The following is a 26452-nucleotide window of genomic DNA, read 5'->3' as shown; positions in this document are numbered from 1 at the left end:
CCCCTGCATCCTCTGTTCCTGCCCCCACTGGGCTGCAAAAACCAAAGGGACACTGGGGGCCTCGATAAATATTTGTCCAGTGCATGAATGAGTAAAAGCAAAGGAGGGGGAGTGTTTTGAAAGTCTACCCTTGTCCTTTCAGCTGACCACACCCCGGTAGTAGCTCCTACATAAAGCTCTCCCCTCCCGTGACTGCTACCAGCTGAGGACCTCAGGCTGCAGTGGAGCCATGCCCAGGTACACAGTGCACGTCCGTGGGGAATGGCTGGCCGTGCCCTGCCAGGAGGCACAGCTCACCGTGGGCTGGCTGGGCCGCGAGGCCGTGAGGCGCTATATCAAGAACAAGCCCGACAATGGTGGCTTCGCCTCCATTGATGATGTGCACTTCCTCGTGCGCCGGTGCAAGGGCCTGGGCCTGCTGGACAACGAGGACCTGCTCGAGGTGGCCCTAGAGGACAACGAGTTCGTGGAAGTGGGTGAGTGGCCACAGGAGAAGGCCGCAAGCAGGTGCACTTTGGCCTGGCTTAGTCCTTGCATACATTGAATCCCCACTTCAGAGAAAATGATGAGCAGAACTCAAGCTTTGCCAAGGCTGGCTCTGGGCAGGGGCGTGCCATGCCTCTGGGGATTTTAAGTCCTCACACAACCCTGTGAGATGGATAGGATTCTCTCCCACCTTTGACAGCCATGGAGAAATCAGAGAGGAGGTAACTTACCCAGACTCCAGCAGCTAGTAAGTAACAAAGACTAGACTCGTATTCACAGCTGCAGGTCTGAATCCCCTTGCAGTGACTAAATCATTTTGAAGGTCCTTTTGCCTTTCAAAAAAACCCCCCACCCCATCCCAGACTGGAGGCCAGCAGCATAGATGCATCAGTTCAGATTTAAAAGAAAATAAAGCTGGGAATGGGGATGGAAGTGGCAGCTCCATCTTGAACTTTCATCTAAACCCATTCTCTGCCCTGACACCTACCTCTCTGCTCTCCTGCATAAAGATGCTAAGACCACAGGAATCCATCTGAAGTGGCTTTCAAGCAGCCCTTTCTATAGAATTCATGGGCCATTGATGGGCCCTTTCTTGGTTTAACAGGGGGAGTGCAGCTGTACAATGTGGTCTGTAATGAGTCTCCGGTGTATTCTTGTTTTAGTCATAGAGGGTGATGCCATGTCTCCCGACTTCATTCCATCTCAGCCAGAAGGAGTTTACCTGTATCCTTTCCCACAGGCTCCTTGATCTGCTCTGGGGGCGGCTCCTGCAGATGGTGGGGCTGGGGTTTTTCCACACCACCCTAGATATTCCTTTACCTGGATACAGATACAGCAAGTACCGGGAACCTGAAAAGGTAAACTTCAAACCATTTTTTTTTTCTTAAGAAAATTCAGGCCCCTTATTTTAGAGGGAGGCAGGCCAGTAAAACCTCTGAGTAAACACTGTCAATTAGAACAGGGCTGGCCTGGCACGGTGGCTCATGCCTGTAGTCCTGGCACTTTGGGCGGCTGAGGTAGGCAGTTCACTTGAGGTCAGCAGTTTGAGACCAGCCTGGCCAACATGATAAAACCCCGTCTCTACTAAAAATACAACAATTAGCCAGGTATGGTGGCAACACCTGTAATCCCAGCTACTCGGGAGGCTGAGGCACAAGAATCGCTTGAACCTGGGAGGCAGAGGTTGCAGTGAGCTGCAATTGTGCCACTGCACTCCAGCCTGGGCTGAAGACTGTCTCAAAACAAACAAAAACAAACAAGCTCACAAACACCACAGGGCTTTATCCAGCTCTGTAGTAGGGAAAGGGGGCTGGGAAAGGCATTATGCTTTTGTACCACTCAGCCTCCTCTTATGCAAGCTGGCTTTTTATTTAGCACATTCACGTTTCCCCCAGTGATCAGGTCTCTGAAGCATCAGTTTGGTTCTGCGGGAGGTGTCCCTACTCTGGTTAGAATAATCAAGCTGTTCAGTCTCACTGAGATCTCCTTCTTTCGTGCAGTACATCGCCTTAGATGGAGACAGTCTGACCACAGAGGATCTGGTCAACTTGGGAAAGGGATGCTACAAAATAAAGGTATAGGAGGGAAGGGTGGAGTGTCCTCTGGCCATTTTTGCTGCCTGTGGAAGTCTTTAACCTGCTCAGTTCTGACCAACATGTTCCTAGCTCACCCCAACTGCTGAGAAGAGGGTGCAGAAATCCAGGGAGGTCATAGATAGCATCATAAAAGAGAAAACAGGTATCCTTCTATTTTTATGTTATAATTTTTTAATAAACAAACAAAAATCCCTGCATCTAACTGTATAATGTCTGCTTTTATCCTAGTCGTTTACGGTATTACTACTGGTTTTGGGAAATTTGCCAGAACTGTAATTCCCATCAATAAGCTACAGTAAGTTTGAAACACACATACGTTTGCGTTCCACCAACCCCCATCTTTAAAATATTTTTCAACAAGGGAAATAATTCACATTTGCCCCAATTTACAGATCAGCAGGATGAGGCTTGGGTTAACTTGCATGTGAGTTGACGTTGAAAACCCAGGTTGGCTGATTTCTTCCATTGCCTTCCTACTGTCCCTCCAGGGATTTGACCATGATTCCCTTCATTTTCCCAGCTGAGGGAACATTTTCTCACTGCAAGATATTTAAGAGGGTTTTTACCTTTCTCTTGCAGGGAGCTTCAGGTCAACTTAGTACGCTCACATTCTTCAGGTAAGTCAAAGCGCTGGGTGCCTCATGATCTTGTGTGATGAGATGAATAAAGCACAGCACAGTATGAGTCATCCAGTAATAGTCACAAACAGCTCGTTTCCTGAAACAGCATTTCAAGAGCTCAGGGCTGAGGTGGGAAAGGATGCAGAAAGAATCAGCTGAGCCTCAGAAAAAGGAATGGGCCAGGTGGAGGGATGGTTGGGACGAGAACACGTGTTCCATCCCGTGGAGAGAGTGGTGCATTCAGGAAAGGAAATAAAGCTTGGAGTTCAGAGAATGACTTAGGATGGGCATAGTGAGATGGGAAAGACTGTCACCAATCCGCGCCCATCAAATGGTAAAGAAGTTGTGCTAATGACGCTGGATGCTAAAGGTGGGTGGGAGGTCAGGGGTTCACCGAAGCTTCCCAAAAAGGGGGCTTGATAAGGCGAAACTGAGGTCTTAACTTCTGTCAGGAAGATGGGTCTAAGACAAGCCAGACAGGCAGGAGGGAGAGCAGTCCAACTACCTGAGCTGAGAGAAGGTGACAGAGTCTGGACTGCATCTGGGGAAGATTTGAGGAAGGGAGGTTGTCAGGAGACAGGAGTTTGCTTTTCTTGGAGAAAACATCAATTCTATTTTGTAGGTGTTGGGAAACCACTAATTCCTGAGAGGTGTCGGATGCTCCTGGCTCTAAGGATCAATGTCTTAGCCAAAGGATACAGTGGCATTTCCCTGGAGACCCTGAAGCAAGTTATCGAAATGTTTAATGGTAATGCAATGGCTCCGCACACGGAACCTCTGTGGGGGCTGGGCATGTACCACAGGGCAGACTTGGCTGACCAGATGCTGAGGAATCATCCCGGATTATAAGGCGTGGAACAATTGAAATGAGTGGGAAATGTGCTTGGGGAAAATAAGGCTAGTTAGATGGGGGAAGAGGAGAAGGTTGATAAGAGATGCTTACTCCTGTGAACTTTAACTTATTTGACAAGACCTTTTCCCTAGCTTTTGTCGTCTTCAAGACTAGAACAGGACCTTAAGTCTGCCCTTACGTTCAAGCCTGACTAGAACCTTGGATTCGGTGGTGCACAAATATGGTTAAAAAATTGCTTAATGATTTTGATGTCCATCTCAAAGACCAATTCAATAGTTCTCGCTGGTGCCAGAAAATCTGAAATCGTATGCGCCCCAGGTGATCAAAGAGCCAGACTTGCGCACTAAAATCCAACCTGCAAGGGTAGAACAGCAGTGCAAAGGGGTTAATGACTCACTTGTAATCATGAAGCCGTGTAGTGGCAGGATATGATGGAACTCACCTCTTTAGAGCTTTCTTCTGGTATAGGAAAATTCTAATGTGGAGACCAGATTTACAGTGGTTGGAGGTAGTGTCCCTTCTCACAGATAAGGGCAAGCTTCTAGGTCAGTGGAGACTCAGAACTCTTTGCGGGGGAGGAGGAGGAGAAGCAGAGCTGAGGCAGTCACAAAGAACAAAGCACATTCTTGAGTTCCCATGTTATGGACACAAGTGACACATAATAGGATATGCCAAGGAGTGGAGAGCAATTTGAATGAACAATCTATTATCTATAGGGCTGTGCTGAACAGACCATAGTGATTCCAACACCTATGTCTATTCCTGCCTTGGTCTGCCATACTACATAGCCCTAAAATCCCAGACGGTAGCACTCCAACCTTGAACCCACCTGCATTTATGGGTGAGTCTATGGCACCTCTGAGAATTCCCCAAGGTGAACTATGAGCCAGAAGCTGGTTTGTGGATGACACTACCACACCCTACTGACATTATTTAACAGTTGGAAAAAACACCACTGTCAGGAATCTGATTTTAGTTCAGAAGAATGAAGCCTCTTTTTTGGTAGCTTTTTGGGAATTTCTTAGAAAACAGTATGTGTTCACTGATAAGGGGCAGTGGGGTGGTAGACTGGGTGACTGGCAAAACGAAAAGAGTGGTTGTCCATAACTTCTCTTTTCCTGTTAATGCTTTGGTCTCACCACTTTCTTCTGGAACATCTGCTATTACTTTTCCAATGTCTCCAAACATTTTCCAATAGCTTTGAATGGCTAAATTTGGTCAAATGAGTGTCCTTTAATTTTATGTTTAGAGAATTTCTAACTTTTTGTTCCTATCGTGAACAAATGAACTATTACAAAAAACAGCTAGGCCGGGCGCGGTGGCTCATGCCTGTAATCCCAGCACTTTGGGAGGCCGAGGCGGGGGGATCACGAGGTCAAGAGATCGAGACCATCCTGGTCAACATACTGAAACCTCGTCTCTACTAAAATACAAAAAATTAGTTGGGTGTGGTGGCGCGTGCCTGTAGTCCCAGCTACTCGGGAGTCTGAGGCAGGAGGATTGGTTGAACCCGGGAGGCGGAGTTTGCAGTGAGCCGAGATCACGCCGCTGCACTCCAGCCTGGTGACAGAGCAAGACTCTGTCTGACAAAAACACAAAAAACAAACCAAAAAAACAGCTAGTTCCTGATAGCATCTTTAAGATACATTGCTAAAATTTCCACAAGTGGAAGTAATAGGGCAGATTAGAACATGCATATGTTGAGGGCTTTGCTTCCAGAAGTGTCCTCCTCCCTTCTACTTACTTATTTAGGAGATAGGGTCCTGCTCTGTGGCCCAGGCCGGAGTGCAGTGATGCAATCTCAGCTCACTGCAACCTCTGCCTCCTGGGTTCAAATGATTCTCCCACCTCAGCCTTCCCAGTAGTTGGGACTATAGGCACATACCACCACACTTGGTTAATTTTTGTATTTTTCTGTAGAGATAGGGTTTCGCCATGTTGCCCAGGCTGGTCTTGAACCCCTGAGCTCAAGCAATCTGCCGCCTCGGCCTCCCAAAGTGCTGAGATTACAGTCATGAGCCACTGCGTCCGGCCCTTCTTTCCTTCTTGCCATCTCTCCCTCCAGCCCTTCCTTCCTCCCTCTCTCCTCTTTTCCTTCCTCTCTTCCTCCTCTCCACCCCCACTCCTCTTTTTCTTTCTATAGCAATTCATCCAGGTCCCTTATACATTAGCTGGGTCCGAGGAATTATCTTTCCCCAGGTATTTATGCCATCAAGTGATAGATACTGGAGGCAGGGCAGAGGGTGGGGGGCGCTCACTGGCAAAGCGAGGAGAGTCAGAGTGCAGTTCTCTTGAACTAACTGCTGCCTACTTCTCTCCAGCTTCCTGCCTGCCCTATGTTCCAGAGAAAGGAACCGTCGGTGCCAGTGGAGACCTTGCCCCACTCTCTCATCTTGCTCTCGGGCTAATTGGAGAAGGGAAGATGTGGTCTCCAAAGAGTGGCTGGGCTGATGCTAAATACGTAAGACTTACCACAGCTTCCATCGGCAGCGATTGCCCGAGGCTGGACACCAGCTGTGCTTGTGGCACAGATGCATGTATGTGTGTCGGCAGGCAGCAGTAGAGAAGGTGAAACGCTAAGGTGGCAGCTGAACACAAAGGACCTAGAAACCAAAAATTTTGGGTTGATTCTGTAGACAATGGAGTCCCTGATTTCAGTACAGAAATTAATTGAAAGATAAGTCTGCTTTCATGACTCAAGAACAGAACTAGAGAATAGACAAGAGAACATAAATAGAGCCAGTTCCTACAGGTCTCATCTTTTATAAGATGGATTTTTGGATGTAAAGAGCTATTATTGGATTCCATATGATATTGGAAATAAGTCCGTATTTCATTTGATACCCATTTTCATATTTTCAATCACGCTATAGGTCCTGGAAGCCCACGGATTGAAACCAGTTATTTTAAAACCAAAAGAGGTACGGAAACTCAAGGAAAATATGTTCATAGTGCATACATCTTTATTTATGCACAATTTTCAGTTTTAATGTCAGTCTCAGTGGTTTAAATGCAGCTTGCATGTTTAAAATTGATCACTGAAGAAGGGGCACCTCCACCATGAGAATTTAAGATTCTTTATGGCAGGCATGGTGGTGGATGCCTGTAATCTCAGCACTTTGGAAAGCCGAGATGGGTAGATCGCTTGAGCTCAGGAGTCTACACTCCAGCCTGGGCAACAAACTAAGACCCTGTCTCAAAAAAGAAAAAAGATTCTTCATGCCACAACACATAGGGCATCTCTTAGGAACTTGAAACTTCAAATCAAGTTCTGTTAGGATCTCTAAGAGGTAGATGTTCTCAGCCAAAATTCCTTAGAATGCTCTAAGCTAAGAGTCTTGGACCAGAATTGGGTTTTTTGGATATCTCATCTATCCCAGTGAGAATTTAAAGAAGAAATGCAACCTAATGAACTAAAGATTTTATGTGCCGTCTACACTCCAGAGCTGCATGGCTGCTTTGTGAATGGGGATACTTAATGAATATTTCGCTTGCCAGATTTATGCTAACAAGTTCACATATGATGGTACTTATGCTTCAAGGGCTTCAAAAAGCATTACTGTCCTGTACTTTAGAAAACATAAACATTAGCTGACTGGCTAATTTTTCTCTTATGAAAGCAAAAGACACAAAATCCACTGGTATGTAGGTTTGTTACAATAACCACAGCAGGAAACTTTGCTCTCTACCCCAACAGGGCCTGGCACTCATCAATGGGACACAGATGATCACGTCCCTGGGCTGCGAGGCTGTAGAGAGAGCCAGTGCTATTGCGCGGCAGGCTGACATTGTGGCAGCCCTGACCCTGGAGGTGCTGAAGGGTACCACCAAAGCCTTTGACACTGGTCAGCACGGTTCTTCCTTTCGGTTGTTATTCATTCAACCAGAGCTGGTGGGGTGGGGTGGTTGAGGTCTTTAGACACAGGAGTGGTGGGGGCAGGTGGTAGGGAAGGAAAAAACCCAAGTGCCTATGGCATACCCAGTGTGCTGCATCTTCATCTAAGCTATGGCTGATAGCTTAGATCCTTGAAAGAACCGCAATTTACAGACAGACTCTGGGAGGAGTTGAGTGACCTGCCTCAGATCACTCGGGGATCTGGGTGTGTCAAGCTCTGTGTTGCCTTAGGAATCTTTTCACAGGACTTTAGAGCTAGAGTAGGATTAGGGTTTGTCCCGACTAGAAAATTAAGAAAGAAAAACTATTGAATTCGTAGCTTATTTAGAAAGTAGTGAATTTCAACAACCCCCCAACTATAATACGAAAAGGGCAGAACATGGTCTAAAAGTGACTGAGTTAAATTAGGCCACTGTAGGCTTCCCTTCTATCATTGGCCCCATTCCCTTAAGTAGGCCCAGTGTCTTGAGTGGAATTCCCAGTGGGCTCAACATGTAGTTTGCTCTCAGATATTTAAAGTAGAAAGAATCAAGTCAATAAGGAAAAGTGTGCTTTTGGAGTTAAGTTTCTAATCCTGAGTGGTGGCTAAGGACCCTTGGGAATTTTGAGGGTTGTGTCAGCACTGTAGATGGTTCAGAGTCACTGATGGTCATTTATTCTAATATCAGAATTACTCAACCTGGTATGGTGACTCATGTCTGTAATCCCAGCACTTTGGGAGGCCAAGGTAGGAGGATCACTTGAGCCCAGCAGTTGAAACCAGCCTGGGCAACATAGTGAGACCCCCTTCTTTAAAAAATAAATGAATGGAATTATTCAGAGTTTTTCTCCATCAATTTTAGACATTCATGCTCTTCGTCCTCACCGTGGGCAAATTGAAGTCGCTTTTCGGTTTCGGTCACTTTTGGACTCAGATCACCACCCATCAGAAATAGCAGGTCTGGGCATGTTTATGGGAGTGACCTATTTGGTTATGGGTTTTGTGGAAAGAATCAGTAACATGATCTGTCTCCTCCCTTCCACCTCTTCCACAGAGAGTCACAGGTTCTGTGATCGTGTTCAGGATGCATACACCTTGCGCTGCTGTCCCCAGGTAAAAACAAATCAATAAAAAAAAAATGCCAGTAAAGTTTCTTTTCTTTCGCCAGGTTCAGGATAAAAAATTTTAAAGCAGGAAAGTGTTAGAAAAACAGTTAACTATAGTCCAAATTTCTTACGTCTCTATGGAAAGTTATGTATATTTTACCTTTATGTGTGCAATTATTGTAAAGTTTTTATTCTCTATGGTGAACTATTTGTTTTCTTTTGATTGCTCAACCTACTTTCAGAGGACAACCTTTTTTTTTTTTTGGTGGGACAGACAACCAACAGAGAACCTCTTGTTTTGGAGACAGAGTCTCACTCTGTCACCCAGGCTGGAGTGCAGTGGCATGATCTCAGCTCACTGCAACCTCCACCTCCCAAGTTCAAGTGATTCTCCTGCCTCAACCTCCCGAGTAGCTGGGACTACCGGTGTATGTACCATGCCCAATTTTTGTATTTTTAGTAGAGATAGGGTCTCATCATGTTGGTCAGGCCGGTCTCAAACTACTGACCTCAAATGATCCACCACCTCAGCCTCCCAGGTGCTGGGATTATAACAGGTGTGAGCCACCTCACCCGGCCCAGTCAACCTCTTACGTTGATTCAGTGCCCTAACTTTAAAAAATTCTTAGTAATGAAATTACCATAACAATAGGGTTGTACTTGTTCTTCCTGTTAAAACTTTAACCAGATAGTCAGAGGTGTTTATAGGAAAGTCTAATTATATCATTTTGCAACTCAAGTGCATAGTAATGGTTACACCTTACTTGCATTTTATGGGCAATGTAATCAATTATAAATGAACTTGTGATGCTTAAGTTTAAATTAAAAATGCAGATGACCTGGGCTGGCGTTAGGCATTCTGTATTGCAGATGTATAATTTATATATGACTAATTGCCATATGTAATTAGCAATAAACAGTATTTCAGTCTGTGCCAAATTTCAGTCTATGGTGTAATACAGAGTCCTCCCTAGAATAAATACCCTTCTCTCCCTTTACTCAGAAGTTATCTTTCTAGCTAGCTTATTAAACAATAGATCAAAAACATCTATGGGAAAGAATTGCCAAATTAGACCTGCTAGAAGAATAACTCCTGATGTAAGAGTTCCCTGATATTTTAATAATGATAGCAGATTCCAGGTGACAGGTACCATTATCACTCTTTTATTTATTAATTCATTTAATCTTCCCAACTATGAGAAAGATCCTCTTTCTCCCATTTTGCAATGGGAAAACTGAGGCACAGAGTTAAGTACCTTCCCCAAGATCACATAGCTACAGTATTACTTCCTTGATTTCTGGGAGAAGCCAGAAGGCAGGTGCTGCTTTAAAGCACTGTGGGTGTCTTTGAGCTTGGTAGAGGGTAGCTGCCTTATATGTGAGCATTTTCTATGTGAGACCTTCATGCTTCATGAACTTTTCCTCCTTGGATAATAGCTACCATTTGAGTAATCCGTGAGTCACATCTAAGAATTTATTTGCATTATTTTATGTACTTCTCAAAAGCCATAAGTGCTATTGGCTGTTTTCTACGTCGTCTTCTATTTTTTTATTTTTTGAAATGGAGTTTCACTCTTGCTGCCCAGGCTGGAGTGCAATGGCTCAATCTCGGCTCACCGAAACCTCTGCTTCCTGGGTTCAAGCGATTCTCCTTCCTTATCCTCCCAAGTAGCTGGGTTTACAGGCATGCGCCACCACATCCAGCTAATTTTGTATTTCTAGTAGAGACGGGGTTTCTCCATGTTGGTCAGGCTGGTCTCAAACTCCCGACCTCAGGTGATTCACCCACATCAGCCTCCCGAATTGTTGGGATTACAGGCGTGAGCCACCATGCCCGGCCTACTTTTTTAACTATAAAAATAAGGAATTGCCTAAGTCCTACCACTAATCTGGAAATGAATCCGCCTGTGTCTAGAGTTGGCATTCTGCCTCCCACACCATGCTGCCTTTTATAGATTGATCTAATGTGAATACAAACGATCATGAATTTATTCTAATTAATTTCAGTGAAAACCCAAAAGATTTGTAACAAAATTATCTTCACGTTCGAAATGAACAGAGTGTAATTTCCATGGTTATAACTTTAAGATAAGATCTTCTATATTCTTTTAAGACAAGATTTGTCCCCACTTTCCCAGGAAAGACAGAATATTGACACTCTCCAGGGAATCAAATGGGTCATATATCTTATTTTGATTGTATTTCAGGTCCATGGTGTGGTGAATGATACAATAGCGTTTGTGAAGGACATCATTACCATAGAACTGAACAGCGCAACAGATAATCCTGTATCTTTTGATGGTCTACTAACCCGCAATTATAGAATTGCAGTTGGTAATTTTAGGATCTACTGAAGCAATCATTTTGTGTAGCTTCTCAGTTCCATTGCTCCATTTCACAGAGTAAACGAATCAGTACCTGAGGCCCAGAGGTTAAGTGACTTTCTTCAGGTCAGAGCTGGTAAGTGGCAGAGGTGGGCCTGGGAACTTACTCTCAGGTTCCAAGTCTAACATGCTGTATTTTTTTTTTTTTTTAAATTGTACTTTAGGTTCTGGGGTACATGTGTAGATCATGCAGGATTGTTGCATAGGTACACACATGGCAAGGTGGTTTGCTGCCTTCATCCCCCCATCACCTATATCTGGTATTTCTCCCCCCATTATCCCTCCCCACCCTCATGCTGTACTTTCAAAATGGACCCATTCAAGATTCAAGAAGCTACTTCCAGCACTGGCTGACATATTTCCTGAAGACACTTGCCCTAAGACCCACTGCCGAGGTTGCTGGTGGAAGGATGAAGATCTAGGTCACAAATGTAACTGCAGAGGCGCTGGACAGTTTATGCAGGCCTCTCTGCTTCCAGTGAGGGCAGTTTGTGCTACACAGAGGTCAGCCTTTAAACACTTACCAAAGTATTGATTAAAGAGTTATGGCTTCCCCATCCTGAGGCTTTGGCATTTATTTTTTTTTTTGAGAGAAGTCTCACTCTGTCTCCCAGATTGCTCAGTGGCACAATCTCAGCTCTGCAACCTCTGCCTCACAGGTTCTCAAGAGATTCTCCTGCCTCAGCCCCCTGAGTAGCTGGGATTACAGGTATGCACTACCAGGCAGAGCTAATATTTGTATTTTTAGTAGAGATGGGGTTTTGCCATGTTGGCCAGGCTGGTCTCGAACTCCTGACCTCCAGTGATTCACACCCGCCCCGGCCTCCCAAAGTGCTGGGATTACAGGTGTGAGCCACCACACCCGGTTCCCATCCTGAGCTTTTATTTTTCACTTTACTCAAATTAGTCCTTTTGCATTTGTACAGAGAAATAGTAAGACTGTTTCCATTTCTCAAGAATGGAGCTTCTGTCTTCCTAATGGTGTGGCTGATCTCAGAGCCGTCTGGTTTTTGCTATGGAAAGTTCCATGATGGCTTAGTTCCCCAGATGTTCAGGTGATCAGTCAGGAGTCACACTGGCAAAGTTTTCACGGAGACAGCACTGCTTCAGAAGACAAGCCTCTTTGGAATCTATTTTTCCTATTCCACATCCCTCAGTTTGAATCCCTGAGAAAGTGCTGAATCAGCAGCCCTGAAAGCAGGTCACGCCTTGGGCTAGCAGAGGGTTATGTGACAGCTGTGTAAGGTTTCCCATGAGATGGTTTTCGTACATCTCGTGGGAAAAGTAAGCTTTCACACAAGCTTACTTCAGAAAGTGTGTTTTATGTTCTCTCAAGCCTCAGGAATTGTGGGTCTCTCCGTTTACCTCAACACCACCCTATCCCCCAAATGGAATAGTAGTTTTTATGAACTCTGTGTAGACTTATCTCACGTACGAGTCTTTTCACTATAGGGAAGAGGTATCCATTCTTCACCGACATGTCTTTAAAGGGTATGTCATAGTGTTTTTAGAAATTACCATTCAATTACTGGATATGGGGGAGGGGATAAATAATTCCCCACTGAATTCTTCTGCTACCACTTGCCTCAGCAAGAATTTCAAACAAAAGTCCTTTATTTTTTCAATTAAAGATTGCTAATTATTGGCTATGCACAGTGGCTCATGCCTGTAATCCCAATACTTTGGGAAGCTGAGGCAGGTGGGTCACAAGGTCAGGAGTTCGAGACCAGCCTGGCCAACATGGTGAAACCCGTCTCTACTAAAAATACAAAAATTAGCCAGGTGTGGTGGCACGAGCTTGTAGTTCCAGCTACTCAGGAGGCTGAGGTGGGAGAATCGCTTGGATCCGGGACACGGAGGTTGCTGTGAGTCGAGATCGTGCCACTATACTCCAGCCTGGATGACAGAGCAAGACTGTCTCAAAAAAAATGCTAATTATTGATAAATTTCCAATAGGTTAACATTTGGGAGTTCTCCTGCAATAGTGGCGTTACCTGGAAGAATATGCTTCTCAATTTTCTATTGCAGATACAGAGCCCCATCACACATGATGAATATTATGGGAGTTAAATTCTAATTGTTTTAGTCTAATAGCCAACAAACAAACTTGGAACAACCTGAGGACAATAAAACATATTTAAGTTCTAAATTGATGCAGAATTCCATTGCCACAGGGATTCAGAGAATGGAGAGGAGCCTGGGTCCAAGGAGCCAGGCCCAGTGGGCTCAAGTTAGACGTGAAGAACAGAGTAATCCACACCTGATGAGATTAATGTAACACATACATCTTCAATTCTTTCAAAGTCAGAACCTTTCTTGCACACAGTAAGTTCTCAGTTAATAAGTAATGAGTATTCTTTAGCCCAGGAAACAAAAATTAGTTCTTTAGAACCAGGAAGGAGGATCTGTTACTGCCTTTGCCTGGGTGCTTGCTGGTTTAATTAAAGTGCATGGTAGAATAGAATTATCTCAGGCTGGGTTTGGTGGCTCACACCCGTAAATCCAGCACTTTGGGAGGCTGAGGCAGGGGGATCGCTTGAGACCAGGAGTTCAAGACCAGCCTGGTCAATATGGCAAAACCCTGTCTCTACTAAAAATACAAAATTAGCCAGGCGTGGTGGCACACATCTGTAATCCCAGCTACTCAGGAGGCTGAGGCATAAGAATTGCTTGAACCCGAGATGGTGCCAATGCACTCCAGCCTGGGCAAGAGTAATACAGAAAATTTTAAAAAATAATTATCTCTGAGAATAATAATATTCAGGGAATCTAAACTCGTCATTTACTTAAAATGGATTCATGAGGACATATTGCCGCCATCTGCTGTTGAACGCTGCCACCAGATTACTGAATAAGGAATTTGAAAATTTTCCCAAAATTGATCATTCCAGACATTTGGTAGTTGCTCATCAGCAGAGTTTTCCATTCAACAGATTCTTCTATGGAACCCAAGTTTGCAGTGCCCATTGAAGTAGAATTTGTTTTCAAACAGATTTTTTGGTCTCTGTTTTCAGTTTCAGGTTATACACTTTTTGAGGGCAGGTACTAACCACCAGGTCAGTACATTTATGGTGCTTGAGAATCTAATCTCAACAGAAAACATCATTTTAAGGTTCACGTTCTTTCTGCTTCCAATTGGGTGTACATAATCCGCCTTTAAGGCTTTTTTTTTTTTTTTTTGCTTTTGTGCCCCTTTATGTCTCTTGCAGGAAGACTTGTTTCTTTCCCTCCACCCCACATTTGTACATGGACTGCCACCCCCACGTTAAAATGAGGGCAGGAAGGGGTTGTACTTGAATGGGCCGGCAAATGTTATCTTCAAGCCTTAACCTCTTTTGAAAGATGGTCTTCGCCAGTAGGGGAGAGACAATTTCTGGAGGAAACTTCCATGGTGAATACCCAGCCAAAGTAAGCTTTTTAGAACTGCTCTTGACCCAGAAAGCACATTCCAATACAGGCTGACTGAATGGAGACCCTCTTTCAGGCCCTAGACTACTTAGCCATTGGCATCCATGAACTTGCTGCAATCAGCGAGAGAAGAATCGAACGGCTCTGCAATCCCTCCCTCAGTGAGCTGCCTGCCTTCCTGGTGGCCGACGGTGGTCTGAACTCTGGGTTCATGATAGCCCACTGCACAGCAGCAGCCCTTGGTAAGGACACCACCCTTGTCCCAGAACACATGTCTGTCCATCTAAGGGTCTTTCCGTTTCGCCCACAAGTATCAAATGTGGTCTGTGACGAGATCTAACTTTTCATCACTTCTATTTGCATCCTAGCTCTCTCAGTGCAAAGGTAACAGGTTAACGCTCATATTTTTCAGAAAAAATTTTAAAACTTTAATACTGTTATACCAAAATATAATTCAATAATTATATTTATTGGATTATTATATTTCATATAATAATGGTAATGGATAATAAGGCTGTAATGGATAATTTCTCTGTGGAATGCAATTTGACATTGCATATGAGCTTCACCTCTATAGCTTTTTTTCAAATCTCATTTGAAGACTACCAGAAAAAGACTAAGATGCTTACAGTTAATGGTGAAACTTGAACCAACCTATAATTAAACTTTGGATACATTTCACTAAAAACAAAAAGATACTATTGCAACATATGAAAATGCTTATAAGAAGTGAGATAACCTCTATGAAGATTGAGCTTCAATATAGATGATTTCTGACTCACAATTGTAAGAGACAGATTAACACATCAGAACAGTGCCTGCACTAAGGGCCTCATTTAAGTTCATTCACTTGTCACAGCTGTCACCTGAGATAAGTGCCATTACTGTAATTATAGATTAGTATCTGAAGATCTGAGAGTTAAGTGACTTGCCCAATCTTGTACAGCTAGCAAGATGTAAAGCAGAATTCAAACCCATGAATTTTGGCATGCAAAAATGTGCTCTTACTTCAATTAATGAGGATCTCATTTTAATCAACACTTAATCCTAAAATAGGGTTGTCAAATTTAACAAACAAAAACACAGGATGACCAGTTAAATTTGAATTATTTGGGACACACTTATACTACAAAAATTAGGCTTTTTATCTAAAATCAAAATGTAACTGGGCATTCTGTACTTTTATCAAACAACCCGACGCTGAAAGGCAGGATAGCGTGAGTCATTATGTGCAAAGACACTGGATCAGAAGCCCAGTGCTGTCACTTACTAGCTGTGTGAGCCTCTTTAGCCTGTTGATCCTCAGTTTACCCCTGCATAAAATGGAGATGATACATTTACTTAAGGGGATTGTTTGGAGGATTAAATGAATTGATGCATATAAAGCCTGGCACATTGTAAGCACTCAATAAATACTAGTTGCTATTAATATTATTCCCAACCAACACTAATAGCCAACAAAGAGCCACTAAATTCACCTCCTCTGACCCAGTATCTTCCATTTCCTCACTTGCTTATTAATAAAATACTCCTTGAAGAGGTAGAAACTTCTCACAATAACATGGTAGTAGGGGAGTAGTCACTGATTTCCAGAGAACATGATGGACATTGGGAAGACTCATTTGAATATGTTTTAATTTCCCAAGCTGCCTATTGAGGTTGTGTGGCTCACTTTCATTGCAGTAAAATTAGTTGTTGTTTTTTTTTTTTTTGGCCCCTGTAAGTTATCTTTCTGAACAAACCTCACCACAGGTTGCCTATCCACATAGTCCTCAGTTTAGGGTCCGAGGACTTGGGACTTACAGTGCTGAAACCTGGAAAGTCCTTGGGAAAGCAGCATGACCATGACAAACTAGCATGGCCCTAGTTTAAAGCGAGATCATCTTAGGATACAATCCCATACAGCATAGAAAACAACTGAAGCTTCACTCACGACCACTCCTAAAGCCTGAGAAAGGAGAAAAGCCCTTGAGTCTGACCTTTCCTGACTTCTAAGCTAGGGCGAGGGAACTTCGTAACCTAAGTCCTTGCTACTTAGAGTGTAGTCCTCAGACCAACAATATGGCCATCACCTGAGAGTTTGTTAGAACAGCAAAATCTCAGACCCCACCCAAAGCTCAGTAGCTTCATTATAACAAGGTCCCCGTGTGATTCATGTGCACAGGAAAGCTTAAGAGTCCCGAGTCTTTGTCCTCCCTAGAATTCCCCCACCTCCCAGATATTTCTGGCAGTCATCGAGCCCCTGTTTAAACCCAGAACATCCATGTACAACATCCTCGAACAGTCTAACGTGTTAAATCTTCTTGCCCAAGATTTGTGGGTCCAGCCCCAGTCCCTAAATGCCGTGCCTGAATTCTGGTGACAACAACAAAATTGATCTCAAGCTCCTGAAAATGGCCATCATGTCTCTTTCTCCCCGAGTCTCCCTGGATGTTAGATGCCTCCCAGGTTTTTAGCTCGGCTTTTTTAGAGTTCCCAGCTACCCCATCCTGGTCTTACCTCAGAACTCACTATTGCTTTAGAGTCCTCACTTGGGGTAAAAAAACGACCTTCTCCTTTTCCCAAAGCAACTTTCCACCATCGGTGCTTGGATAATGGCCAGGATCTTCTGAAGAGGGTTTCCCAGGCTGTGGAGATTCTGTGGAAGCCACGGGTCCTTTTGGCAGCTCTTCCCATGACAAACGCTTCTTTTTTTTTTTTTTTTTTTTTTTTTTTTGTGAGACGGAGTTTCACTCTTGTTACCCAGGCTAGAGTGCAATGGCGCGATCTCGGCTCACCGCAACCTCCGCCTCCTTGGTTCAGGCAATTCTCCTGCCTCAGCCTCCTGAGTAGCTGGGATTACAGGCACGCACCACCATGCCCAGCTAATTTTTTGTATTTTTAGTAGAGACGGCGTTTCACCATGTTCACCAGGATGGTCTCGATCTCTTGACCTCGTGATCCACCCGCCTCGGCCTCCCAAAGTGCTGGGATTACAGGCTTGAGCCACCGCGCCCGGCCTGACGAACGCTTTTTAACTGGCACTGGTCTCTTGCAGTTTCTGAGAACAAGGCTCTATGCCATCCCTCGTCTGTTGACTCCCTCTCCACCAGCGCGGCCACGGAGGACCACGTCTCCATGGGAGGATGGGCAGCGAGGAAGGCCCTCAGGGTCATTGAGCACGTGGAGCAAGGTAATGCTGATGAGTCAGGGATGGTGGGCCTCCCTGATAGACCACTCTGCCGGTGGTTCTCGAGTGGGATCTCCCGCCAGCAACATCAGCATCACCTGGGAACTTGTTAGGAAGGCAGACTCTCAGGCCTCCTTCCAGATCGGCTAATTCAGAAACTCCAGGACCAGAGGGGAGCAACCTGTGTTTAACCAACCCTCCAGGTGATTCTGATCTTCACTAAAGATTAAGAAACAGCCATGCAAAACTTAGCTGGTCCCTTGGCTGGCATTTTTTGGAGTTTTTTCTTTTTTGTACAGGATTTCTATCTGCCACCCAGGCTGGAGTGCAGTGATGCGACTATAGCTCACTGCAGCCTTGAACTCCTGGGCTCAAGTGATCCTCCTTCCTTAGCCTCCTAAATAACTGAGCCCACAGGCAGGTACCACCACACCTGGCTAATTTTTTAATTATTTGTAAAGATGGGGTCTTGCTGTGTTGTCTCAGCTGGTCTCAAAATCTTGGCCTCAAGCAATCCCCTGACCTCACCCTCCCAAAATCCAAAGTGTTTTTGTTTTTTTTAAATGAGACTTTTAAAACATCCTCCATGTGGAGAGAAGCATACCATGAACTCTCACACACCCCACCTTGATTTGACAGCACGTTTGCTTAATTTTTTTCTTTTTCTTTTCTCAAATTACTTTCAAGCAAATCCTCAACATTCTATCATTTTATTTCTACATATTTTCTCTCTTAAGTACGAATGCTTTCTAATCTATCATGATGACATTATCACACCCAACAAAATTCAACAATAAATCCTACGATCACCACTAAACACATATTCGAATGTTCCTCATTAATGTCTTTACAGTGAGTTTGTTCAAATCAGGATTCAAGGCCCATGTTTTAAATTTGATTGTCATGGTTTTAAGAGTCTTTTAATCTAGAATATTCCCCCCTCTCTCTTATTTTTTTATTTTTTATGTCATTGACTAGTTAGAAAACTAGGTTAGTTTTTCTGGAGAAAGACTGATATTCTGGATTGACCTGTTAGTTTCCTTGTGATACCACTTTTAACTTGTTCTTTGTCCCATGCATTTTATGTACATTGCAGCTGACCCTAAGAACATGGTAAGATTTAGATCCAACCCTTTTAGCAAAGATACTTCATAAAGAAAATTGTGGTAGGCCAGCCTCTCTCTGCTATGCTATCTTAATTGCTGTTTATTTTGTGGAATTTTTTTTTCTTTCTGGAGACAGGGTTTCACTCTGTCACCCAGGCTGGAGTGCAGTGGTGTGACCTCGGCTCACTGCAACCTCTGCCTACCAGGCTCAAGCGATTCTCCTGTCTCAGCCTCCCAAGTAGTTGGTACTACGGGTGCACAACACCAAGCCAATTTTTGATTTTTAGTAGAGACAGGGTTTTACCAGTTGGCCAGGCTGGTCTTGAACTGCTGACCTCAATTGATCCGCCCACCTCAGCCTCCCAAAGTGTTGGGATTACGGCATGAGCCACCACGCCGGTCCTGTTTATTTTGTTTTTTAAGGAAAGAGAAATGGCTTTCCTTTAGGCATTTTTCTCTAAGTTTATCCAATAATATTGGAGGCAGATGGCTGATAAAAGAATATCTCAATTTGAAGATAAATGTGAGAGTTGAGTCCTTTTTTTGGTAATGGTTGTATTGAGATATAATTCACCCACTTAAAGTGTACAGTTTAATGGTTTTAGTATATTGACAGAGTTGTGCATCCATCGCCACAATCAATTTTAGAACATTTGCATAGGCCCACAAGGAAACCTATGTTTCAGCTCTGACCTCCCTGTCCTCCCTACTCCCCCAGTCCTAGTCCTCGTCCGAATCTACTTTCTGTCTCTGGCTTTGTTTTTGTCTGTTTTCCTATTCTGGACATTTCAGGTGAATGGAATCCCTTGGTCTTTTGTGTCTGGCTTTTTTCAGCTAGTAAAATGTTTTCCTTTTCTAATTTTTCATATAGTCTTGCTCCTTCTAATGGTAAAACGTGTTCAAGGCTCATTCATGTTGTAGCATGTATCAGTTCGTATTCCTTTTTACACCCGAATAATATTCCATTGTGTGAAGATGCCACATTTTGTTTATCCCGTCATGTAGCTGATTTGTTTCCACCTTTTGGCTAATAGGAATAGTCCTCTATGAATATGTACAAGTTTCTGTGTGGACGTATGTTTTCATTTCTCTAGGGTGGAATTGCTAGGTCATATGGTAACTCTATGTTTATCTTTTTAGGAGCTTCCAGACTGTTTTTCAACGTGATTACACCATGTTATGTTCCCAGCAGCAGTATTCGAGGGTTGTGATTTCTCCACATCCTTGCCAGCACTTTTTTATTTTTTTGAGACAGGGTCTCCTTCTGTCACCCAGGCTGGAGTGCAGTGGCATGAACACGGCCCACTGAAGCCTTGATCTGGTATTAAACAGTCATCCCACCTCAGCCTCCTGAGTAACTGGGACCACAGGCATGGGCCACCATGCCCAGCTAATATTTTTATTTTTTGTAGAGATGGGGTCTTGCTGTTGCCCAGGCTAGTCTCAAACTCCAAATGATCCTCCTACCTCAGCTCCCAAAGTTCTGGGATTACAGTAAGGAGCCACCGCGCCTGGCCTGGCACTCATTATTATCAGTCTACCACAATGTGTTCCTTATGCTTACTCTTCACTTGGATTCTCTATTGAACATGCTGCTCTGGTCTAAAGCTTAGCTTCACCCTTATCTGTTGATTATCTTGTATCCAGTTCATTAGCAAATCAATCCTGCCTTCAAAAGACACCAAATCCAGCCTCTGCCATCTCCTTCTGATAGGTCCCCTTGTTTTCTTAAAATAATTTTTTAAATGGCTCTTGGTTACTCTCATTTAAAATTTTTTTTCTTTTTCTTTTTAGTTGGATCTTAGTCCCCTTCTTTTCACGACTGTTTCTCTCTAGTCACCACATACAATAAAGCAGAGTGAGCTTTTGAAAGGACGATTTAGACCACAGCATTCTCCTATGGAAAACTACCAGTTACTTTCTATTGCTCAAGACAACATCCAGCCCCCTTACTGAAGCCAAGGGTAACATGGCTGGCTACATGATCCAGCTTCTGCTTCTCACTGCAACCTCTCTCCATTCCATTTTCAATCCTGGAACCCCAGTGTTGTTCTTGTATCTGCCAACAAATGCATCCCTACCTCAGCACCTTGCTGGACTGCTTGCCTGCAGCACTGGTCCCAAGGACTTCACTCGTTCTGTCTATGGAACTGCCTAGATTTCATCTGAGATGCCTTCCCTGTCTACCCCAGCTAAAGCAGCGGTCATTCTTTCCTCTGTTTCTTGTTGTTTTCCTAACAGCACTTGGTATAATACCTGTGATACACTGAGGCTTGTCTTTCCCAGTAAAATATAAGGTCTATGGGGCAGGGATCTTGTCCGTCTTGATCACATTCCTAGATGGACCTAGAACATCTAGAACAGTGCCTGGCCCAAATGTTTGGATGACAATAAAGTTGGCACTGTAGGTCCAAATTATAGATCCAGCTTGTCTAACGTAGTTCTCTACTTTTAGAGAAGTGCCGTTGGCAAGTATGTTTATTGTTACTTAAGTATGCTTTGTCTGCAGATATTAAACAAATAACCTATAAATCTTGGAATCCGGCAATGCTGGATATAGAGCATAAGTACGTGCTTATTACAGTGCCTAGTGATTCTGTGTCGCATAGGTAACTAGTATGGGAACACAGAAAGAATAATTCCACCTGATTGGGCTGGAAAGACATCTAGCACTTGGGCACAGTGGATTAAACGGTGACTGAGATGTACTTGGCCTCTGCCCTCTTAGAAAGGTAAGTCTAGCCAGAGAAGTAGATATTGGACAACACAGTAACTTTTCATAGCACTTAACAAAATTATAAGAACAGTTCTAGGAGGAAATAACTAAACCTGATCTAGGCTGAAGGAACCAGAAAAGGTATTTCTGAAGGAGTATTTAAGATTAAGGCCTAAACAGAAAGTAGAGCCCCCTAGTGTGTGTGTGTGTGTGTGCGCACGCACGCACGTGCGCATGAGTAAAAGTGCCATATTAGTTTTGTAAGGAAAAGGAAAGGGGGTGTGCACAAAATAAATTGTCTTGGGATATATTGAGATGGGAAATCCAAGTACAGTTGCCAGAGCTCAGGAAAGTCCTGAGATCTCTCCTCCCCTCCCTTCCCCTCCCCTCCCCTCCCCTCCTCTCCCCTCTCCTCTTTTTGTTTGCACTTTTTTGTCACTCTGTCATCCAGGCTGAAGGGCAGTGGTGCAATCTCAGATCACTGCAGCCTCCGCCTCCTGGGCTCAAGCAATCCTCTTGCCTTCAGAGTAGCTGGACTACAGGCATGTGCCACCAGTGGGCCCAGCTAATTTTTATATTTTTGGTAGAGATGGGGTTTTGCCATGCTGCCCAGGCTGGTCTCGAACTCCTGAGCTCAAGTGAACCACCCGCCTTGGCTTTCCAAAATCCTGGGATTGCAAGCATGAGCCACCGCACCCAGCCATGTTCTGGGATTACTGGTGAAGGTCAGCGGTCTCTGCACAGAGGCAGCCGAAAACTACTAGACATAAGGAGAGAATACCAGGGATGGAACCCTGCATTCCGGAAAAAAGGCATTACCTAATAGCCTACGGAAGGAAGGAGGGAAACCTTTTCAAAGGGAATAGCTTCAAGAGCTCAGGGTAGCAGAGGTCTGCAAGGTCAAGAAAAGCATCTTTTTTTTAGAGAAAGGAACACAGGTATAAATTAGTCTCAGAGATAGATAAAATGAATAGTGTTCAAATTTTAAAACTTTGAGAACATATTTGTAATACATCTAAGTAGAACATATGTTTGCAATATATCTAAGTGGTACCATTATTTGTTTGCTTAGGATTGTTTTAATTCATGTGAATTCTACTCTGTTAAGGTGAAGAAAATAATCATATAAAACTAGAAGGTGTTTCCATGGTTCTTCTGATATGTGTTTTCATTGTGTTCAAGGATTTTTTTTGGAGGATTGAAGATGGTTATTAGGCCACAGAATATCAGCCTATTTCAAAATAAATGAGAGCCATTTGAAATATATCCAGCAAAATCAAGATGCATCACACCCCTTGAATTTGTAACAAAAAATTGTCAGTTTTTAAAATTCCAGTTGATGGATTCAGGGAGAACTGCTGGTTATAGATAGCAACAAAGAGCATTTAACCAAATGTTGCAGAGGTAGCCACATAAGGTTTTCCTGACAGGTTTTACATTTATCTTGCAGTTTTTTCTGGTCTTTGACATTACTTGTCAGAGCATGCTTCTCTTGAGGTAACATCATATCACCAACACATATTGAATATTTATTGTGTGCATTCAGTCTTTCAATTCATTTAACCTGAACAATAACCCAAAAAGGTATGTACTATTATTCCATTTTATAACAGGAAACCAAGGCAGAAGTTAAATAATGTGCTCAAGGTTATGCAGCTAGTAAATGGCAATGCTAGAATTGAATCTCAGGCAGTTGGTTCAAGTTCACTGTCTTAACCACTCTGCTCTGCTGCCATATTAATTCCAAAAACTGAACTAGCATCTTCATGATTTATTGGACTTATCTGCAAGATTGCTTCATATGTCCTTCTGTGGAAGTTATGTCAAAATGAAACCTCTGTGAGTTGAGAGTATGCTACTTTAGTCAGATCTCTATAATACCTGTAAAGTTTGGGACTGGGGAATAGGGCCATTGTTTGGCAATAAGCCAGGATTTATTCTAGTCATTGAAGTGGCTTTACATGAATAATATCTCTTCTCACCCACCAACTCCTCACTCAACTTCTTTGATCAAGATGGGTGACAACTGTTTCCTATTTCCACCTTTATGTAAATTTCAAGTTGCTTTGAGTTTTGCTCTTCTCTTTGGCTTGAAATACTTGGCACGTAGACCTCTGTCAAGGATTTGAAGGAGTCAGTGAATGATCAAGTGAGTCTTTAGTTGCCCGGGAACTAACTCTGTAATGTCCGTTTCGAGCCTTCAAGCTTAAAGGCTCTCAAGTCCACTAAAGCAGAAGTTCTAGAAGTTAGGTATCTGTGTATTGTCTTTCTTTAGCTAAGAATACTTATTAAATCTGCCATACCTGTAATAAATTCTGAATATTGAAGTCTGTATTTCTCTATATTTGTCCCAGTCTAGGTTATGAAGAGGTTTTTATTGAAATACAATTCAAGGTTAAACCACTTTGGATTCCATGATTTGACAAGAAAATTCATTTAGAAGCTTAAAGTTGATCAGACTGTCTGGGTGGTTAACTCAAATACAGTATTAAAAACATTTGACTTGTTTTTCAATTTATGAAGTACATTACGAGCTCTGGTGAGTACAGACAGGTCGCAATGGGAGAGAATGAACTTGTGGAATTCACTGTGGATCTGGAAGTAATTTTTCATCTTCTAGTCCAATATCCCCACCCCGTGATTCATATGGAATTGGAAACCACGAGAAGTAAGGCACTTTGATGAAATGCATACAATTATACAATAGAGCTGTGGCTCAAGATGAGGATCAGCTATTCTTTCTGACTTCCTTCCCTACCCACATGACCCAAACTTGGCTGGCAAACCTTGGTTAGAGGATGTTAACAGGGGACATGGAAGACTTTGCTAGCACAGATGAATGTGCAGCTTCCTGGGTAGGTGTGCAGGTCTGGTAATTATTCAGGTAAATGTCTCAATTCTCCCCTTCTCAGCATTAAAGATACAGTCAGGGGTTAGAAAACAGATGAAAATGGCGACTAAATACCAAAGCAACTTCATTCTACCCATAGACAGAGAACAAACCGTCTGTTAGTTGGCTGGTGATGGCTGTCAACTTTGGGAAATCCACATTCTTCAAGCATGAAGTCAGACTTTCATCAGCTACCCTCTTGGAATTTCTTGTTTCAGTGCTGGCCATAGAGCTTCTTGCAGCCTGCCAGGGCATAGAGTTTCTACGTCCCCTGAAAACAACCACTCCGCTGGAGAAGGTCTATGACCTGGTACGCTCTGTTGTAAGGTAAACTCAAACAGGTCTCTGAAATTTACATCATTTCAGCACTGTGAACCTTGGCAGGGCTTACTGTTTGGCTGATGGGTGGCTGTGCTCTCTCTGCAGGCCCTGGATAAAAGATCGCTTCATGGCCCCGGACATCGAGGCAGCACACAGGCTGCTCCTGGAGCAGAAGGCAAGCTGGCCCTTTGGCTTGTTTTTTAATTTTTAATTGTTACGTAATCCCAGCACTTTGGGAGGCTGAGGCGGGTGGATCACCTGAGGTCAGGAGGTCAAGACCAACCTGGCCAACATGGTAAAACCCCGTCTCTACTAAAAATACAAAACAAAAAATTAGCCAGCTCTGGTGGGCAGTCACCTGTAATCTCAGCTACTCAGGAGGCTGAGGCATGAGAATCGCTTGAATCCGGAAGGCGGAGGTTGCAGTGAGCCAAGATTGTGCCACTGCACTCCAGCCTGGGGGATAGAGTAAGACTCTGTCTCAATAAATAAATAAATAAATAAATAAATAAATAAATAAAAAACAAAGGGGTTGGTGAGTGGGAGGTAAAAAGTAACCAAGGACCTGAGGCAGTGTCTCTCTAACATTAATGTGGATATGAATCTGCTGGGCATCTTTTTAAAATGCAGGTGTGAATTCAGTGGGTCTGGGGTGAAGGCCAAGATTCTGACTTGTCCCAGGAGATGCTGATACTTCAGGGGCACAGGCCACGCTTTGAGTAGCAGGGACAAAGGAACAGAGCACCTGTGGCATGGAAATAGGACAACAGGGAAATTCAGTTCACTGCCTTTTATCGTTTAAGGCTTGCTTTAGAAAATGCACAGGTCCAGGCCATGCATGGTGGCTCACACCTGTAATCCCAGCACTTTGGGAAGCCGAGGTGGGCAGATCACTTAAGGCCAGGAGTTCGAGACCAGCCTGGCCAACATGGTGAAACTCCACCTCTACTAAAAATACAAAAATTAGCCGGGCCTGGTGGCACGCACCTGTAATCCCAGCTACTCAGGAGGCTGAGGCACAAGAATTGCTTGAACCTGGGAGGCGGAGGTTGCAGTGAGCTGAGATCATGCTACTGCATACCAGCCTTGGTGACAGAGTAAGACTCCGTCTCACAAAAAAAGAAAACACACACACAGACACACACACACACACACACACACACACACACACACACACACATCCTGTTAGACCCTGGAGCAATGATCCTTCACTATGTCCACACTGAATTCCCTGGGTTTTGTTTGTTATTTGCTTGCTGGCTTGTTTTGCTTTGGAAAAGTATGCAGCTTAAAATCTTTATGATGACTTTAGAAAGTTTTGTATATTTAAAATCTTTAAGGCAACCAAAGACTAATTGACACAGGTCATGTGTCAAATGGCTTAGAATAAAAGCAAGCAAACAGCAGCTGTGTGTCCAGTTATATAGAGAGGAAGTTTTGACTTCGGATGAAGTTGATGTTTAATAGCATGTGGAAACAAGGTTGTCGATATTTCAACTTTGCTTTGTCCTTGTTTTTCAGGTTTGGGAAGTAGCTGCACCCTACATTGAAAAATACAGAATGGAGCATATTCCAGAATCCAGACCTCTTTCTCCAACAGCCTTTTCACTGCAATCTCTGCGCAAGAAATCCACCAAAATCCCAGAGTCTGAGGATCTTTAACGGGCTTTGTCGTGGAGTGGCAGATCAGAGGGCAGTTTGTTTAGCACAAACCAATACTAGGCTGAAGGAGAGACCTGAGAACTTTCCTAGGTAGATCAATCCATTGTATAATTCGGTTCTTTTAACACCTGCTTTGGCTAGGCTGATGGTAGCATTACAGTTGCTAAATTCAGCACTGTGTTCTTGTCATGGTTCGAGACACACCAGGTATTTTCAGATTTTAGGAGTTTTTTTTCTTTCTTAACAATTTCAATAGGCTAC

General features: G+C 43.6%; 1 protein-coding gene across 2 annotated transcripts; it reads left to right on the top strand.

Annotated features, from left to right (window-relative positions):
- Window positions 1-146: 146 nt before the first annotated feature.
- HAL (histidine ammonia-lyase) lies at window positions 147-26452 on the top strand. 2 transcript variants are annotated; one of them, XM_032298545.1, is made up of 20 exons: window positions 147-476; window positions 1149-1209; window positions 1316-1343; window positions 1986-2060; window positions 2151-2223; window positions 2310-2376; window positions 2661-2698; window positions 3324-3449; window positions 5876-6015; window positions 6428-6475; window positions 7252-7399; window positions 8292-8387; window positions 8484-8542; window positions 10743-10823; window positions 14262-14327; window positions 14404-14569; window positions 17365-17499; window positions 24427-24518; window positions 24635-24704; window positions 26051-26452. In XM_032298545.1, the coding sequence occupies exons 1-20, from the start codon at window positions 230-232 to the stop codon at window positions 26077-26079; spliced, it is 1845 nt and encodes a 614-aa protein (XP_032154436.1). In that variant the 5' UTR covers window positions 147-229; the 3' UTR covers window positions 26080-26452. The 2 variants fall into 2 exon arrangements, with proteins under 2 accessions (XP_032154436.1, XP_032154429.1); XM_032298538.1 differs by having other exon boundaries at window positions 24427-24535; window positions 26051-26451.

The sequence above is a fragment of the Sapajus apella genome, unplaced genomic scaffold (assembly GCF_009761245.1).
Source record: "Sapajus apella isolate SASKATOON/1434 unplaced genomic scaffold, GSC_monkey_1.0 scaffold2, whole genome shotgun sequence".
In the NCBI taxonomy this organism is placed as follows: Eukaryota; Metazoa; Chordata; class Mammalia; order Primates; family Cebidae; genus Sapajus; species Sapajus apella.
Note: the sequence above shows the minus strand (reverse complement) of the source record. Positions and strands in the feature narration are given on the sequence as shown.

Excerpts from the sequence above, each read along its gene's own strand:
- HAL (XM_032298538.1), top strand. The coding sequence starts at position 230 with ATGCCCAGGTACACAGTGCACGTCCGTGGGGAATGGCTGGCCGTGCCC. Across the intron at positions 477-1,148 it reads CAACGAGTTCGTGGAAGTGG|TCATAGAGGGTGATGCCATG; the intron begins GTGAGTGGCCAC and ends TTCTTGTTTTAG. Across the intron at positions 24,536-24,634 it reads CTGGTACGCTCTGTTGTAAG|GCCCTGGATAAAAGATCGCT; the intron begins GTAAACTCAAAC and ends CTCTCTCTGCAG.